The 19,878-nt window shown below is 45.3% G+C and overlaps 1 protein-coding gene across 1 annotated transcript in view; it reads right to left on the bottom strand.

The window, feature by feature from the left end:
- The window catches only part of LOC146861928 (glyoxylate reductase/hydroxypyruvate reductase-like), a 92,406-nt gene extending 78,159 nt beyond the window's left edge, over positions 1-14,247 (bottom strand). The window contains exon 1 of the mRNA XM_085641096.1: positions 14,092-14,247. Within this exon, the coding sequence (XP_085497222.1) occupies positions 14,092-14,180 (89 nt within the window). The 5' untranslated portion in view covers positions 14,181-14,247. The remainder of the gene's footprint in view (positions 1-14,091) is intronic.
- Positions 14,248-19,878: the final 5,631 nt, after the last annotated feature.

Here is a 19,878-nt window from a genome sequence, read left to right on the forward strand (position 1 = left end):
GAACCTACTTTACCTGCAACTTGAATTTTCTCCCATAGGGAATCATTGACTGTTTTCTATGAAATTTCTTCTAAGTGTCAACTTTTAAAATAGCAAAATATTGCCTACAAATCACAACAGTATCTAAGTCGACTTTTATCACTTGTTTCGAAGAACTGTCCCAGGACTGAATCTAGGATCCAGTCCTGGAGTTACAAAAGTAATCCTGAAAGTAATCTATTGCAAATAACTTAAAACTTCCATTGAGCTCAATGCATTCTTGTGTTTGAAATTGTGTTGCCTATTACAACAACCTGTAACCAGTATTAACAAAAGTCAATTGCATATTGCAAAAGTATTTACCTAAAGCATCTCATTCTGAGAAAGCATATTTTAATACCTATTGTTGGTTCTAAAATAAAACAACCATATATTTTTTATATAAACCATTGGCCTAGAGTTCAGTTATTGAGTGTGTGAGACCATTTGCTGACTGAGTGTGTACAACACATATTTTACACTGTCCTCTGATACTGCCTTACTGCTCGACCAAGCTACCACTTTAGAGAGTAAGGTTATATCTAACTTTAGCCTCTGCCAAACCTCTGGGGACTGTGGACTCTGTACACACTGTACCTATTTGGGAACAGTATATCCAGAGCCACTTTCTCACAAGAGGTAAATGGTGTTGCTGTTCTGCATAGAACACTAGTATGTCACTGTAGAAAGATTGTGATGATGCATGTGTTTAAATCAGAAATGTAAGTGTCAGGCGTTTTCTGTTGAGGACTCGTCCATCCTTGGTGTTGCACGTTTATGTAACTGAAGGGCGCACATTGTTAGTTTCCGGCAGAGAAGACTGGTCTCTTACTCAATGGGGTTTTTGGCATTGCAAATGTACATATCCATTGTGCACATCTTCCTACCCTTCTGCAGACACAACTGGTCTGGTCCTGCACACGGTTCGTGATGCTGTACATATAAGAAATTTCATTGTGGTCACTTTTTGGAGGAGCCACTAATCTCCAATTATTAAAGGGTCCCCGATCTGCTATAATACAGGGATTGCTGTGTTGTACGAAATGTTTGTGACGTGGTTTTTTCTGCAGAGAGCTCTAGTCTGTTCAAGGATCGGAAATGGTAGTGTGGTCAGTCTTCTGCAGAGTTCTACTGGGTTCATATACAGGGATTGTAGCTGGATCTGAAATTTAATGTGGTCATCTCTCTGCTGTCCCAGTCTATTATCGCAATGTTGGACACGACTCTGCTGCTCATGTTTGCTCTGCTATTATGCAGGCATTGTGACGTTCCCTATTTTGACATCTGGAATGCAAGCGAAGACATCTTTTTGCTGATAGTGCAGATTGCGCTGCTGCACATATTTACATCTAGGATGTTAGTGTCATGTTCCTGCACAAAGTTCAGTTCAATTGTGGTTTTCTACCTCACATCTGATTACTGGTCTGGGTACCTCCTCCTTAGAGATCGGCTCAGTTACTATGGGCGGATTGTGGCATTGTACTTGCTTTCATCTGATATACTGGTCTGGTCATCTTTCTCCAACCAGCCTTTCGTTGCTGGACAAGGATTGTGGTGTCGCACGTGTTTACATCTTAAAGAGCAGGGTGTCTGCACTCTGTACTCGGTTACTATGCACAAGCTGTGGTGTTGCATTTGCTTGCATCCAAAATAATGTTGAGGTCATCTTTCTGCTGCCAGCTGTTCTAGGCTACTATACAGGGAGTGTGGTGTTGCATGTGTTTAAATCACTATACCTTCTTTCTGCAGAGTTGTACTTGGTTACTCTGCATGGGCTGTGGTGTTGCACATGCTTACATCTGAAACCCTGGTGTGGTCATCTTTCTGCTGCCAGCTTCTCCAGGTTGCTATACGGGGAGTGTGGTGTTGCATGTGTTTTCATTTGAAATATCAGGGCGTCATCTTTCTGCGGTGAGCTGTGTACTATACACGGGCTGTGGTGTTACACATATTTACATCTGAAACACTGGCGGGGCCATCTTTCTGCAGCCAACTATTATGTTACTATACAGGGATTGTGTTGTTGCACGTGTTTACATCTGAATTATAAGGGTGTCATCTATCTGTACTCTTTTACTATGCACAGGTTATGGTGTTGAACATGCTTGCATCTAAAAAAAACGTTTCAATACTGTTTACATCTGAAATATCAGGGTGTCATCTTTCTGCAGAGAGCTGTACTTGGCTGCTAGGCACGGGCTGTGGTGTTACATATATTTACATCTGAAATGTTAGTGCCATCCACCTGCGTAGTTCATGTGTTAGTGTGCACGGATTGTGGTTTTGCAAATCTTTACATTTGAAATACCGATGCTGTCATAACTGTTGACAGCTCTACCCTGTAACTATGCATATGTTGTGGTGTTGCACAGGTTTATATCTAAAATCCGGCTGTGGCCTTCTTTCTGTAGCCAGCTCTTCCTGCTTACTATACAGTGAGGGTAGTGCTGCACATCTTTACATCTGAAATGTCATGGTGTCCTCTTTTGGCAAAGATCTCTACTAGGTTACTTTAGAGGGAGTGAAGTTTGACACTTGTTTACATCGCAAATGCCTGTGTGGCCATCTTTTTATGAAAAGCTCTGCTTTGTTACTATGTTTATCCATCGCTGCCCGCAAGGGATTTGCTCAGAGGTCCGGAATGTTGGCTTGTGCAGTGCTCGTGAGATGTATTGGTTGACTAAAAAGACATCTTCGTTTTTTAATGGATTATTTTAGCACAGTGAAGTAGGTGTGTGTTATGTGTACATTTTGGTCGAAAAGCAGAAATGTCAGGAAGCAGTTAAAAACTTTTGTTTCAGGAGAGTACCTGCACTTATTAAGAAAAATATAATACTTTTAATTGGAGAGTACCGGTACTTCTCAGAAATAAGCAACTTCTATTTTTCCATTTCAAGCACTGTTTTACGCACTCCATGAGAGAGCGCATGTTTTGGTTGCTCTCTCCCACGTGCAATCCCCCTCCCCCCCTCCTGAAATATAGAAACGGACTGCGTTGACTGCTCTGCTTCTTGTCTTTGGTAAACACATTAATGCTTTTAAAAGATAACCACTGCTCAGATAAACACACGATAACATAAAATAATTATTGTTTGGCTGCTGAACCCTCGCAAAACACTGCATGGTGTGCATCGGCTTTCTAAGATGGACATGTGAAGTGTCTATTCTTAATGGAAGTCTTTCTAGACTGTTCTCTTGCATTTGTCCTATTTTCTAAAATTGTCTTCCTTGCTCTCTCTGTTCATTGCAAAAAATACAATCTTGGGTCACATTTTCAAAACACTTATTGGAAAAAAGAATGACAAGCATTGGCAATGCCAATCGGTCTCGCCATTAGGATCTTGTATGTATTTAGCTATGCAACCGATTAGCATGGGTGCGGAATCACTTTCGCACTAGAAGTCAAGGTAAGTGCGTATGAATAAGGAAGGCACTTTTTGAGGCAGCAGAAGCCCTCTGCAGACCTCAGCTAAAGTGCTGAGTGTCTCCCTCCCCTTCCGCTTATTTGCTGCACAGCTAAATACATATAAGATCCCAATGGTGAGACCGATTGGCATTGCCAATGCTTGTTTGAATACCAGGCACATTCCCTGGTGAGCTACAATGCCAACAAAGGGGTGACTTATTAATATTTAAAAAGAAGGGGGTTCCACTGTCAAAGGGGCTATTTGACACCTTGGGCTGCTGACTCAAACTGCAGCAGTCAGGCTACATTGGTAAGCCTGAAGCTACGTTTTCCTTGTCACACTAGCTGATGGCACAATAAGTGCTGCAGCCCACAGCTGACATTTAACTTTCCAAGCCATGGGTGTAGTTACTATATTTCTCATAGGAGAGTTAAATATGCCAATCATGGATTAGCCAATGTCTACATGTTTTAGGGTCCACAGCACATACAATGGGCATTGGACAGCAGTGCCTCATTGTGCAAAGTCTAAACTACAGCAATAAAATGCAACAAAAAAATGGGGGTGACCACGCAAAAAGGAGCTTTTTCCTCACAGTTTTTTTATGTGGCAAGGTAATTATCCAATGTCGCAGAGCAGTTGGCTGTACAGTTTCATCAAAGTGTAACTTAATGGGATTTTTCTTTCAGTCACTCTAGTTAATAAAACAGTCATAGTCCTGCAAAACGTCTCCCCTCTCCCGTGCACACATTTATTGTGAGCTGCATACAAACGTAGAACTTCTACCATTTGACAGTTGCTAAAAATCAGTTACACACTATACAATAAAGAAATAGGCAATACCATTCATTTGTCTTTGCCGCACAGTGGCATCCAACACTCCTGGTAGTGGTTCTAGTCCCCTATAGGCATAGATTGTTGTTTTTTCCCTCTTACAGCTAAGGTTTTAGTTTTGTTATGGGTAGCCCATAACATTTACCAACAGATCCCATCAGCCTACCCTCCCACCCCCAATGTCTATCCAGCACCATAGCAGTGTGTTTTGGAATTTGGTGGTAATTCATGAATGAGACAAGGCATTTTCCTTCATCATCATCCCCACAACCATAATCACTCTATTTGTCTGAACTCTGGGGTGTTCTTCCCCCTCTTCCCAGTGTGCGACACTGTTCTAGTTTTTCTGTCCGCACCCGGTCATTTTCACCTTCCCTCTGAGAGCGACACACTCTTGCGAAATGTCCCTACCTTCGGAAGGCTGTACATTCTTTGCGTTTGGTTGGACATGCGCTTTTAGTGTGCATTTCAAACCCCCAGTTTCCACAAAATGACTTGGGCCGTGGGTGTCCTTTCCACACTTAAGCCGGGCCTTCTACCTGACCAATAGCTCATGTGATCAACCTATGGTCAGGGTTGCATTCAGGGTCATCTTTGGTTCGCTAAGAATCAAGCACTTTAATACTGTGAATTTGCAGCCTTGAATCACATGGACACTCTCATCCTTCATTAGGGCGTCGTCTGCGCAGATACTGTCAAGTTCACCAAGGCTTGTCTACAACATGTCCAATGATTCCTCTTCCTGCTGTTTGCCTGCTTCAGAACTTATATTACTCAAATTTGGGATTTATTGAGGGAATTAAATCTGCAGTGATTGCCAATATCACATTGTCATACTCATCTTCTCTACAATCTGTCAGATCTTATAAAAGTTTGCTGCTTTCTTCCACCACACTGGGCAGCAGAAGTGCCCATTTTTACCTGACTGTAGTCTCATGGGACACAAGTAGACAATTGCTGAACTCTTGCTTCACACTTTCTGCCATAGAGTTGCAGTCATAGAAAATGCATTCTAATTCAATCTGAAACACCAAGGACAAAGACAACTTGCTTTGATGTAGAACAACAAACAAGTCTCTTTCGGTGCACACGCACTCCACATGCAGAATTAATACAGAGAGAGAAAAAGGTACATTCCCTATCCACAGCAGATCAAAAACAGTGTGCCAATCTAACAAAAAGCAAAGCCATATGATAGTAGAACTGAGGAAGGGAAGAAGAAACTTAATGTGGCAGCCCCAGCCTTCTGTACCAAGTTTAGGTTAACCGCTGGAATACTGTGAAATTGAAACCTTGGGAGGCCCAAAAAAACATAAGATCCTCTTGTGGCTGGAGCACAAAGTCTAGTGACATCATTTTAAGAGTCTACAGGAGTCTAGGTTTCTTGAGGGTCCAAGAATGACACATTGGCAGATGTTTATGAAAAAATCTCCCTGAATTTCAATGGCAAAGCAGGGGTCTGGAAAGTAAGTCCAGTCCTCCGACTGTAACTTATCATTGGACCCCTCCCTGCACCATCTCTAGAGTTACAGAAGACTTACGAGAGAGATGAAAAGTCCTATTTGTTTCTTTCCTTAACTTCCCTCTATATCTGAAGCCACTCAATCTACAAGGTCGTGTTCCAAATGTTATACTGAGACTCATTTTTGTTAGATGCCCGTCTCCCCTTATTGATATTAAAGAATAGAGGCCACAATGAACAGGAGTGTTTACCCCTCCTGTTTCTTTTAACAATGTTTTTGCCCCATGCCAAATCCTATTATCCTATTCCCAGTCTCATACACTTTGCAGAACCCTTTGGAATGAATTCGCAATTTTTTTACAGGAGTTTGCCAGGAGACCCAGATTCCATCTAAGGGGCCAGGCAAGGAAAAAAACGCCAGATGTGCAAAAAGTTTTTTGCATTCTTGCAAGGAACTGGATCAGTGGTTTGCGATCACCAGAGGAAAACAGCGCTACCATGGACTCCTGCACGCCTTCCCCCGATTCCCTTAACATAGTGCCATATTTGTTTTGTCCAGTGTACAGAATTGAGGCTTCAGTACTGGCACATCCAGAACACAGGAGAGTTTTGAATGAAGCACTATTTCTATGAATTCTTGCAAATTGCCTTTTTGCATGGTGTGCTGGATTAAAACATGTGGAACAGCCCCGAAAAATTGCTGAGTCACAGAAACTGGGCAAGCAGAGCGTCTGCGATTCCCACACAGCATCTGACCCACAGAGTGTAGACGCTGCACTCATATCTTCCTTGGTGCACGGAAGGAATACAGCACATGTAGCAGTACTGCACTCAGGAAGTGGGGCCCAGCAAGATTGTTTGCTACATGTTGGTATGGGACACCCTTCATAATATAACGTCTCACATACAATGTCAGTGCATTCTGTGACTTGTAGTCCTCTTTTCTTTCAATTGAAACAATTCATCAAAAACCTGATAATGATTTGTACAAGGAAAACACAATAACACAATTAAAAGTGATTTCGCTGCGACACGTGGTCATCTTGTGATTCATTGGCATGACCGGAGGCTCAGATTATGCTTCTCAATTCTTTACTACTCAAAATAGCCGCCAATGGAAAAAAATAGTAAAACATATGTAAAACACTACATGTCCCATGAGGTTTTGAACCACGCCTCCTTCATTAACCAATCCACAAGGTCCATAGTATACAAAATAGCGAGGCACCATCTTGACTGCCTCTTTCTTTGCTGCTACGCAGTCAAGATAAGTGCCTCGTTATTTTGTTCATTATAAAGATGGTAATGGCTGAATGCTAAACTGTTTTTTTGATTAATATGTCTTTATCACACTAGCGGTGTAGCGCTCTTGCCGTGTTGTGCACGCAATACGCTTGACTTTTCTGACTCCTTGAGCGTGTGTTGCGCTGTTCTTTTTTAGGTATTCTGTGGTATTTTACATATTTATTGGGTTTCAAATTTCCCTTTAGACTCGCTTCTGCGAGAGGATTGTGCCTTAGTCCTGCGCGCCCCTCGCGCCACCGGCTGGGTCTGCTCCCCCTCCCTCTGGGAGCGAGGTCGCATACAGGGGCCTGATCGGGCTGGTCTCTCGGGAGCCTGCACGCGTGTGCAGACTCCCACACGGACGCTGGTTGATGCCTCTCCCCGGGCTAGAAGAATAGGGGGTAAAGCAGCTCGACAGTGTTGTGCCAGTACCGGGCCTCAGATAAAACCAATTTAAACACTTTGGAGCATTTTTCAACACCTTTTCCTGCAGTTTCTTCCTAATTTCTGACTGCACGGAAATAATAATTTTTGGAAAAAAAAACCTGATTAAATTAGGCAAGAGGGGCTAACTGCTCTCCATTAGTCCTAAACAACAGGGGTTTGTGGTACCTTCTGTGGTCTCACTGTCCCAGCATTGGCTCTCATTTGACGCCCTGTCTCACTGCGGGTCTGGGCTGTAAAATTAGCTTCCCACTGGGGATTTTGAGTGGAATATAACATGTATTCATCAAGATGTCGGACTGTGAAGTCTATGAGGAGGAACTAGCTGCATATGGCCCTGCAGAGGATAAGGATTACTATTATTATGAAATGTGTTTATTGGCATTTTTTAGGTTAAACAAGGTACACGGTACAATTTAGGATCCGTATGACTAACAATTGAAATAGGCCCAATAGTACATCTCTGGTCATGAGTACATTAATGAACGGGATCGGGTTCTACGCCCACCTTCTAATAAAGAATAACATCACGGGCTTCGCAGCCGATATCATTATCACAACAACCCCTTCGCTTTCTCATTGTTGGGGGACTTCACCTGTGTGAGCCACTCGGATTTCGCCCGCACATCCCCGCTATGCTCCTATAAACAGTTCACTAAACAGAAGGAAAGGGGCAGAACAACAAGTGCCCCGACAAAACAACAGCAGCAGATTCCGGCCTTCACTTTGACATTCCCGCATTCTGTCCCCTGTTCCGACCTCCCCCCACCCTCCCCGTGTCCCATGGTATAGGCCGTTCTATCGACATCATCACCATTCCCCAGTACCTCACTGAGGCAACTAAAGCCTTAGCAACACTCTTCATGTCCAGCCCCTAGAAGAGGATAAGGATTACTATTATGACGAGAATATAGAGGCCCTCATTGACAAAATTTGGATAAAAAATTAGTTAAGGCCCTTTCCTCTGCCCTCCTGCCCAGCTCCCTCCGCCTAGACCAGTTAGTAGGTGCCACACCTAACTCTCCATCTGGCAATCCTACCCTACCCCAACTGTCCCGCCTTCTGAGCCCCAGGGTCCCTCTTGGCCCCATGTTACAATTTATTCCAAGTTACACAAAGCCAAAGTCCACAACTTCAATGTGGACCCCCTGACCCCTTCTCCTGTGCCTAACCCTTCTGATCCCACCCCACTGACCGACACCGATACTGATTCTTCCCAAGAATCACGCCCTTGCAATCGCGCCAAGAAGTGCAAGCACTCTCTTTCACCCCGTCAATCCTTCCCCCTTCACGTTTGACCCTTCTAGCATTGTCCATCCTCACTCTTCAGATTGGGCACCTGCCCCGGCAGTGGCAGAATATATGCAGACGAATCTGCGCAAGAGCTTTGATAAAGAAGTTCGAGCCTGCTTGAGATCAGAGTGCCCTCGACCAGACCTTCCGAATAAAACTGCCTTGACCCTTGAAATAGACACGTCCATGCAGACTTTTCTAAAGAAATACAAAAAAGACCCCAAGAAGGGCATAGATAGGGCTCTAAGGGCTTGTCAAGACAAGCTATTGGATGTATCTGGCCCATTGGCAAAGATTTTGGAACGAGCGCTTCAGGCGCAAGAGACGGGTGCAGCTATTCACCCGGAAGTCCTAGCTGGATGAACTCAGAGGGCGATCTGCCTCCTCGGAAATGCAAACTGTGCCATTTCTTCGGAGAGACCCAAGTCGGTCCTCCTACGAATTGACCCACAACTTGTGGAATTGACCTCCGCCGAACCATTCACATCCCTGGATAAGTCACAATCTTCACTCAAGAGAGTATTCCATCCCCTCTCTGGCAGGGCCGCTCATGGCAGAGGACGCTCGACCGGCTGATACAGTTAACAAAGTCCTCAATGTGGATTCGCCCCTAGACGTAGGGGTTATACCCAGGAGCTGGACCAGGCCGGATTCTACCACACTAGATCCCGGGGTTTCCGTGTTCGGTATAACAGAGGGATCAAAAGAGGCTTCGGGAACAATCTTGCACTTTGTGTACAATTGGGCAAAGATCACCTCAGATGCGTGGATCATGTACACTGTTCAGGGGTATCAAATAGAGTTAATTTGTGTTCCCATTCAACGAGCTCCTCCTGTTCCTCTCCATTTTTTCCTACAAGAACAGTCTTTTATAGACTCAGAACTTCGAGAACTTTTGACAAAGCAGGCTACTGCTGCGGGACCCTTCATTCCTGAAGGCTTTTGCAGCAACGTCTTCTTAGTACAAAGGAAAGGAGGAGGACAGAGATTAGTGTTAAATCTCAGAGAGTTCAACCCCTTCGTTGTCTACAGACATTTCAAGATGGAGGGAATCCATATTCTAAGATACCTGTTACTAGAAAAGGACTGGATGGTTCGTTTGGACCCAAAAGATGCTTACCTAACAGTGCCAATTTGCCCCTCTCTCTAGAAATATCTCCAATTTCAATGGAAGGGTCAGTGGTTTGGATACCAATTTCTCCCCTTCGGCCTCTCATCAGCCCCTTGGGTTTTCACCAAACTGTTGAAGCCAGTAGTCACTCGTCTACGAGAAATGGGAGTCTGCATGATCGTTTATCTCAACGACATGCTTCTGTTAGCCCAAGATCAGACACAGTTGTGCACTCACTTCCAATGGACGATCTCTCTATTGCAAGAGTTGGGCTTTGTGATAAACCTCAGAAAATACGTGACAACGCTGTCCCAACAGGTGGATTTGTTAGGTTTTCAAATCGACTCAGTGAATGTCCAGTTGTCCTCCCTGCGACCAAGATCAGATCCATCAATAGGGAGATACGAACGACTGTGTCGAGACAGATGGTTTCTTTGAGGTCCCTGACGAGTATTGTGGGTCTTCTGGCTACCTCGATTCAGGCAAGTTTCCCCGTACCTCTCCATTACAGAGTGTTACAACGTCTCAAGATCCATTAACTGCAATGGTGGTTAACTCATATGGAGTCCTGGAATGGCAAGGCCATTTTCGGAGCTTCTCCCGATGTAATTATTGAATCGGACGCCAGTCGATAGGGCTGGAGAGCAAGATGTGGAGACTTTGACACAGGTGGCCGGTGGTCAGCAGAAGAATTAAAGTTACACATCAACTGTCTAGAGTTGCTAGCCGGCTCGTTTGCCATCAGGTCGATCTCCCCACTGAAGAGCAATTGTTACATCCTCCTCGGGATGGAGAATGTATCAGCGGTGAGATATATAAATTGCCTAGGAGGGACGAGATCTTGTCTGTTGGCCAACATTGCCAGAGAATTTTGGCACTTCTGTCTGGCACAGAAGATCAGGGTAGTTGCGGAATACATTCCCGGCAAGAACAATCAGGTAGCAGATTGGAACTCCAGATTTCTGAGCAGGGGCCGGACTGGGAACCAAAACCGGCCCTGGCAAAGTGCTCGCCCCCCCCCCCCCCACCCCCTTCCGGGGGTTGGGGGTGCCGCCGAGCTCTTTGCCAGGGCCGGTTTTCGGACGATTTTGTTACAGGAACGATTTTGCAGCTATGCTGCAAAAATGGCCCTGTAACAAAAACGGCCCCCAGGGGCCCAAAAACAGCCCCCACCCATGCGGCCTACAGGGGGATTGCCCGGTGCCTGCTACGGCCAGTCCGGCTCTGTTTCTGAGGGACTTCAGCGACTGGAAGCTCCATCCTTCCGTGTTTCTAGAGATCATGAGTATGCGAGGCCCATGTCTGATAGATCTTTTTGCCTCTCACCTCAACACCCAACTTCCCCGCTTCTACAGCTGGAGACTGGATCCGATGGGGTTGGGAACGGATGCGTTTCTTCATCACTGGGGATCTCAGACGAATTATGCCTCCCCCCCCCCAATCGCATTAATACCAAGAGTAGCGGCTCAGACCCATCGGCAGGCAACCTAAATGGTATTATTCACACCATTATGGAAGACTCAACTGTGGTTTCCGACTAGGTTCGAGTGGTCAGTGGATCTGCCATTTCAACTGCCCGTTTTTCCGATGCTACTTCAAGTCCCAGTGGGCTTCCCGCATCCTCTGGTCCTTCAGAATCAGCTAACTCATGGTTTGGAAGCTCTCAGGAGACATGAACAAACTGAGGGCTTGTCATCAGCGGCTGACGAGTTTATACAGCAGGCTTGGGCTCCATCCACCCGTAAGAGATATTATGCAGCTTGGAAGCGCTGGATGGGTTGGTGCCTTCAGTGACAGGTGGATCCTGTGGTATCGGATTTGAAGGAGATCTTGAATTTTTTGTTCGAATGTGCAGAGTCAGGTCTTTGTTATAGATCAGTGAATAACTTCAGATTGGCTTTAGCGGCTGGACATGTTCACATTGATGGGAAACCAGTGGGGATCCATCCGACGATGTGTAAGTTAATGAAAGGTATCAGGGTCGCTCGTCCACCAAGACCCAGATACACTATGTTATGGGATGTTTCTAATGTTCTTTCATTGTTAGAATCATGGCCGGACAATAAAGATTTATCGCTGAAACAATTATCAGCAAAACTCACTATGTTGTTATGTCTTATTTCCTGTCGTAGAGTTTCTGATGTACATGCTTTAGATCTGGCAGGAAGGATTTTCTCTCCCCAGAGTGTATCATTCATTATCTCTAGAAGAACAAAAACAATGTCTTGTTCGGTTGAGTATCCTGCTTTCCCTCATAATGGCAAGTTATATGTTTTAAAACGTTTAACCCCTTCTGTGCCACGCCCTTTCCCCCTCCTGTGCCGGGCGTTTTATTAGTGGGTGGGGTTCATGACGAGATAGTCTCGTCATGGGCACAGCGCGACCGTGCTCCATGACGAGACTATCTCGTCATGGGCACTGAAGAGGTTAAAAGTCTATGAGGAAAGTACTTTATCTCACAGATCAGATCCTTTAGGACCATTACTTTTGTCAATCCAGAAACCCTTTCGCCCAGTATCGGCGGCCACTTTGGCACGCTGGGTCAGATGGGTGATAGGCAGAGATGTTTCTGTGTATAGAGCGCATTCAGCAAGGGGTGCTATGGCATCTAAAGCCTTTATTATGGGTTCCAGATTGGAAGATATTTTGAAGGCAACAGATTAGTCATCTGGCTCAATGTTTACATTTTTTTATTATAAACCCATTGCACAGGTTTCTTCTGTTGTTGTTGGTCAGCTTTGAACCAGCATAATCGGAGCCTCCAGTCCTACCATAGAATACAAAAGTTTTCATCATTCGCTACAAGAATTGTAGATTTTATTAAGGACACGGAGGCGAGGATTATCCCACCCGTTGGGACAGATAAGAATGATTTACAACTGTCATGTTGTCATTTGATGCATAAGACATGTTTTTCGTTCCCACCTTTATGTACCAGACTTTTGGTTCTGTGGTTTTCAAACTTATTTCGGATATCAGGAACGGATTCCAAACAGAGCTAAACCTGGGATGTCTCGTGGCAAGGAAGTCTTCGCTGTTGGTGAATAAGTTGTCTCATCTGGGACCGGTTATTGGAGTTGCTCTCCATTTAGAGCCAGAACTGTATCCTGTTTTGTTTACTTGACGAATAAGACTGCTTGTTGCAAAGAAAGAGGCAGTCAAGATGGTACCTCGCTATTTTGTATAATATGGACCTTGTGGATTGGTTAATGAAGGAGGCGTGGTTCAAAGCCTCATGGGACATGTAGTGCTTTACATAGGTTTTACTATTTTTTCATTGGCTGCTATTTTGAGTAGTAAAGAATTGAGAAGCATAATCCTAGCCTCCGTGTCCTTAATAGAATCTAAAATTCTTGTCGCGAATGTTGTAAAGGTTTGTACTCTTGTTGCCCCAGTGATGAGTCGTAAAAATTGTGAAACTCTCGTTCAATCACAGGATAATGGCTTTGTTTGAGCTCCTCGGTCTCCCAGTTCTAGTGTGAGTAGCTATCCAGTTCAGGTGGTTTTTATTTGCATTCTGGCATTTGTAGTCCAGTTTTTCTAATTATAAAATCAGAATTACAAGTCCAAAATGCAAAAGTAAATGGACTGAATGAGCTACTCATGAATGGACCCGAGGAAACTGAGAGCTCTGCAGTATGTCTTTCCAGTTCCAAAGACGTGATCCAAATGTTGCTAAATTAATTGGCTGTTTATTGTTCCCTTTAATTTGCTTCATTTTACAAATTGTCAAATGGCTGCTGCAAGTGAGATGGAGTTTTTTGCGCTGTGTTCAATTACATACGATCCTGCGTAATAAAGACTGCATTAATATAAAGGGGACGGAACTACAAGTAACAGAACGCAAAGGGAAAAAAGGCCAGAACTGGATATGCTACTGTTAGATAACCTACCATGGGAAGCTTGTGGTTCCCCTTCCGTAGACTACAAGTGATATTGCTTTTCGATTTTTTAGTGTTTACCAATAAAACACAGAGAAACGCATGGCGGGTCAGTGGCGAATCATACATTCAAAGAAGAAGTTATTAAAGTATGGATTAAGAAAATCTGACTGCACAGAGTTGACAACACAGACATTTTCAAAATAAAATACCAACTCTATCGTGCGTTCTGTGCAATATATTTTTGGCAGTAGGAAATAAATGCAATAAATAAACAAGACATCGCAGGTGCACAATTTAAATATCAGGGGTTCCCGCCCCCATGACACATGCACGTGCAGTCCCCGGCTTGCTTACACGCTAGACTGAGCCAGGAGCTGCTGCCCCTCGTGGGGGATCCGTCTGCTCACAAACACCTTCATGAGTCGTTGCGCTGCTGTTCTCATTCCTTGGAGTGACAGGGCCAGCCCACTTATCTACTAGCCTAGCAAGCCGGATCCGGAAGGTCGGTCCGTGTCCTTACCTCGAACTGGCTCTTACTTCCCCGTCCCCTTTAACCCCATCAATGCTGCACAAATATTTGCTGCACGTTCTTGCAAGAATGATCCCACAGCCGTTTGTTTAGTGTTTCTTTTTTAGTCCAACAGTGCTCTCAAGCGGAATGTTTTTGAAGTGCATGGCGTGTTTCGTCGTTGCTTGAAAAGCTCAAGGCTCCACAATAAAAGCTAGATAGATCAAGGGAATCTTTTGACTTTTGAGACCCGCTATTAAGCATTACTGGATGCCGGCGCCCTTGCCTAAGCTAGTTCTACGATTTGAACCTAAAAACAATACACAAAATACAGAAAAAAATACATCGAACAAGTACTCAAGTTATTAAATATTTTATTTGGTTCACAAATGGAAAAATATTTGAAACGGAAGGTAAGGAACCTTTCAAATTTTTATTTTAGTAGTAACAGTAGTTTAGGATGATATCCATTGAACATAAATAACTCTTATTACTGAAAAGGTTGGAAATCCCTGTACTAGATCATATGGTGGTCGGCCTGCAGAGACCACTCGTTGCCTTAAATGTCAACAACTGTATCTATGAACTTGTGATTAATGTGAGAAAGTTGTTAATTCTGGTATTTAGTAGCAAAGTATATAATGTCACAAAGCTGTGTGAAGGGAAGTGCCTGTGGAAAGAGACCACAAATATATTTTAATCTGGGATTATGATTAGAGGAGCGTGGGTCAGCAAACACACATCAGGGCCAGATTTACAAAGAGCTTACGTCGCTGTTGCATCACACAAGGTAACACAAGCCCTTAAATCAGATTTACTATGCCATGCATAGCCACCTTGCATAGGTTTACGAGGCATAGTGAATCTGAAGTAACACAACGCAGCGCAAATCGGCGTCTTGCATTACTCGGCGCTGGGAAGGTGTTCCATGTGTGGAGCATGGGTGTTCCCACACATCCACCCACGGTTTTTGGTACATTCCCAGATTTACTAACGCTGGTAAACCTGGGAGTGCGTCAATATGCTCCCCCTTCTCAGGTGAGGCATAACAAGGAGAAATATATTTATTTTTCTTAGTTTGTTCCTCTTTCTATGTGTGGTGCATTCTGCAGCGCATGTAGAAAGAGGAAAATGCCTCAGAGGATTGTTTTTGTGCACCAAGGTGCCCTTTCCTGCAGAAAAACAATCCTGCCTATACCACAGGCACAGTTGCACCTCAGCGCAAGGATGCCTGCATTAGCGCATGACAGCCTCAAGTGCACCAGCGCAGAGAGAGAGCAGGAATGCGCCCTATGTAAGTTAATATGGTGCATTTCTGCCCTCTTAATTTGTCTTGCTGTGGAACGTTGCTCGAAATATTAGTAAATCTAGCCGCTAATATCTCTGAAAACAAAAGCTGCTTAGGTCATCTTTGCTATTTCACCACTCTACAATAATTTGCACACACCGGCAATCACACCTATCCTAACTGTTATTGCTGCCAAATTAATTCCAGCTCCTAATTATGGTCTTGCTGATTTGCCTGGGAGATTGACTCCATGGCTGGACTGCATACATTGTGTGGTCTATAAAATACATTTTTGGTTTAGCCAAGCCCAGTAGTCACTGCCAGATTATATCTAAGATTAATCTTCAGCAGCAGTCAACTGAAAAGATGTTACCTTTTTTGATTTGCTGTTTGTGATAGGCTAGGGAAAATACTTTGAGAGCAATAACTTGGCAATAAATGTCTAAAAACAACAGTCCACTGTCACAGTGATCAGCCTAGATGAAAAGGGAATAGCTTAAATCTTTATGGAAACCCTGATGACCGTGGATAATTTTAAATTGCTCCCAAAAAAGGTCTGACCACTGCCATTCAATAGTGACAGAGAACCCTTAGAAAGAAAAAGTGGCCATGTTACACTCATTCAAGTTATTGTGAGAACAGATTATTACATTATTAATAAACCCCACTAACTAAGGTGACAAGGGGCCAGATAATCCGCATCTGCTTTTTACCACTCCCACTAATGGAATTTAGATCCACATGGCCATTAGTTAAAGGCTGTGATAAAATCACTTTACGACCACTGTCCCACAATATATCCGCCTGTCCCTCATTATTAGAGGAATGCCGCAGGTGGTAAAGACACCTTTTATTATAAAGGGTTCTTGTCAAACTATAGAACCTGTGCGATTTGACCTAAGAAGCAATGAGTTGAAAATGGAGGGAAAGTGTTGTGTTCCATACCATAAGAGTTTCCCTTGAACCCTATGGGCTCATTTAGTTTTTTATGTCTATTATGTGTCACTGAGGTTATACTTGCCACTATTATTATTTCAGAAATATATTGATAGCATTCCATTTTTATTTATATATTATTATTAACCTGTTTGATACGTTAATTTCTAAATTATGTTATTGTATCACATGAGGCATTTAACAGAGTATTAGATTCTGTGCTGGGAAAGTCTCCCTGCATATTCGATTTGCTGTGTTTTTATCAAACTGTGATGCTAGCTGTATTATTGCATGATTTTAATTAATAAACAATAAACTTACTGCTAACTAACTACGGTTTGCAAATTTTGCTCTGTCAATGGACCCAACACCGGACAACATGACTGCCCTCAAGCTCGCCACCCGAAAACACCACCAACTCATCCACGCCACCAAGAAAACCGCATTCAAGGAACGACTGGACAACAACGCACACAACAGCAAGGAACTCTTCAACATCGTTAAAGAGCTCTCCAACCCCAACGCCGGAAACAACGACATCACCCCTTCGCAAGACCTCTGCAACTCCCTCGCCTCCTACTTCCACAACAAGATTGCGGACATACACAACAGCTTCAGCACTCAACCGACGCACGCCACGACTGAACCACTGCCCCCCACCACCACCCTCCGCGCCTGGACCCTGATCAGCACCGAAGACACCGTCCGCACGATGAACTCCATCCACTCCGGATCTCCTACCGACCCCTGCCCTCACCACGTCTTCAACAAGGCCGACGCTGTCATCGCACCCCACCTGCGGGACGTCATCAACACCTCCTTCGACACCGCTACCTTCCCGGAGAGCTGGAAGCACGCCGAACTCAGCGCTCTACTAAAGAAGCCATCAGCCGACCCCACCGACCTCAAGAACTACCGCCCCATCTCGCTGCTCCCGTTTCCTGCAAAAGTCATCGAGAAGACCGTCAACAAGCAGCTGGCCGCCTTCCTCGAGACGAACGGTTCCCTCGACCTGTCGCAGTCTGGCTTCCGGGCCAACTACAGCACCGAGACCGCCCTGATCGCAGCCACCGATGACATCCGAACACTGCTTGACAACGGAGAAACAGCAGCCCTCATCCTCCTAGACCTCTCCGCGGCCTTCGACACTGTCTGCCACCGTACACTAGTGCAGCGACTCAGCAACGTCGGAATCCAGGAGAAGGCACTGGAGTGGATCATCTCCTTCCTCGCCGGAAGAACACAGAGAGTCCGCCTTCCCCCGTTCAGATCTGAAGCCACCGAAGTCATCTGCGGCATTCCTCAAGGCTCCTCGCTCAGTCCAACCCTCTTCAACGTCTACATGAGCCCCCTCGCAGACATCGCATGCCAGCACAACCTCAACATCATCTCCTACGCCGACGACACCCAGCTGATTCTCTCTCTCACCAACGACCCCGCCACCGCCAGAGCCAACCTTCACGAAGGGATGAAAGAGGTAGCCGAATGGATGAAGAACAGCCGCCTGAAACTGAACTCGGACAAGACGGAAGTCCTCATCCTGGGATCCTCACCCTCCGCCTGGGATGACTCCTGGTGGCCCCCCGCCCTAGGCAGCGCACCCAAACCAACAGACCACGCACGCAACCTGGGCTTCATCCTGGACTCCTCCCTCTCCATGACCAGACAAGTCAACGCCGTCTCCTCGTCGTGCTTCAACATCCTGCGCATGCTACGTAAGATCTTCCGGTGGATCCCCACCGAGACCAGGAAGACGGTCACCCAGGCCCTCGTCACCAGCCGTCTGGACTACGGCAACTCCCTCTACGCCGGAACCACCGCCAAACTCCAGAAGAGACTCCAGCGAATCCAGAACGCCTCAGCACGACTCATCCTCGACATCCCCCGTCGCAGCCACATCTCCGGACACCTGAGAGACCTGCACTGGCTCCCGGTCAACAAGAGAATCACCTTCCGACTCCTCACCCACGCACTCAAAGCCCTACACAACCAAGGCCCAGGATACCTCAACAGCCGCCTCAACTTCTACGCTCCCAAACGCCAGCTTCGATCGACCGGCCACGCCCTCGCCGCTGTCCCCCGCATCCGAAGAGCCACCACAGGGGGATGGTCCTTCTCCTACCTCGCCGCCAAGACATGGAACTCCCTCCCGACTCACCTCCGCCTGACCCAGGACCACCTCGCCTTCAGGAAGCAACTCAAGACCTGGTTGTTCGAGCAGTAGCGGACCCCCCTCCCCCAGCGCCTTGAGACCCTCTGGGTGAGTAGTGCGCTATATAAATGCTTTGATTGGTTGATTGATTGAATGGCGTGTAAATGCTTTTTCAGCGTAGGAATGATGAGAGAACTTTCCCAAAAATTAATCTTGGTTTAGAGGAAGGTATTTTTTTTAACATGGGGACCATATTCTTGCTGCGGAGAAACTAAAAAAAGAGTGAACATTTTTACTTTTTGATCACATTTACACAAGCACAAACACCTATGCATGCCATACTCCTGTGACTCTGCAACTGTCGCAGATTCAGATGAGGTCCCCAGGATTTCATTCAGAAAAAGCTAGAATTCAGGAGAAAAGCAGGCAAAACCTTAGAGACTCAGGGGAGTAGTTATGAGAGACCCCTATCACATTTCCACCACGTAAAGTGGTACATGCATGATGCAGGGATCTCATAAAGATTTATGAAGGCACGCAAAGCCACCCTGCGTGGCTTTGAGCGGCATCGTAAATCTTGCGCAAATCACTGCGTTGCCTTAGTCTGCACCCAAGAGGCATTCCATGGGCATTGCAGTGGGTTTTCCCACGCAATACCCGTGGAATTTGAGGCTGGCCAAGATTTACAAAAACATGTAAACCTGGGGAAGCGCCAAATCCATACGCCTCTTGAGATGAAGCGTAACGAGGAGAAATAACGTCATTTCTCCTTGTATATTCCTCTTTCCATGTCTATAGAAAAAGGAAAATACCGCTTAGAATTGTTTTTGTGCAGGAAGGCGCCCCTTCCTGCACAAAAACAATCCTGCATGCAACATAGGCACTCTTGCACCAAGGTGGAAGTGTGCCTATGTTGGCGCTAGGCTGCAAAATAGCATCAGAGCAGGCAGAAAAGAGAGGCATATGTTGTATTACTTAAATACGTTGCATTCCTGCCCTTCCACTTTGGCATAGGGCAGCGTAGCAAGCTGCCTTGCTGCGCTGCCCTACGCCAAAATGCCATGAATGAGGCCCATGGGTTTTAAGTAGTTGCCCCTCCAAAAACGTAAGACCTAGTTTGCCAGATGGGTGCAAAAAAACTTGCATATGCTGTGCTTCCCTTACTTTAAAGAGTGACAAATTGGTGGTGCATCTTAGGAACTGGGATGATCAAATACCGTTTTAGAGAGAATAAAGATATGAGAAGCCATACTCCAT

Source organism: Triturus cristatus, chromosome 2_2, assembly GCF_964204655.1.
Source record: "Triturus cristatus chromosome 2_2, aTriCri1.1, whole genome shotgun sequence".
NCBI lineage: Eukaryota > Metazoa > Chordata > Amphibia > Caudata > Salamandridae > Triturus > Triturus cristatus.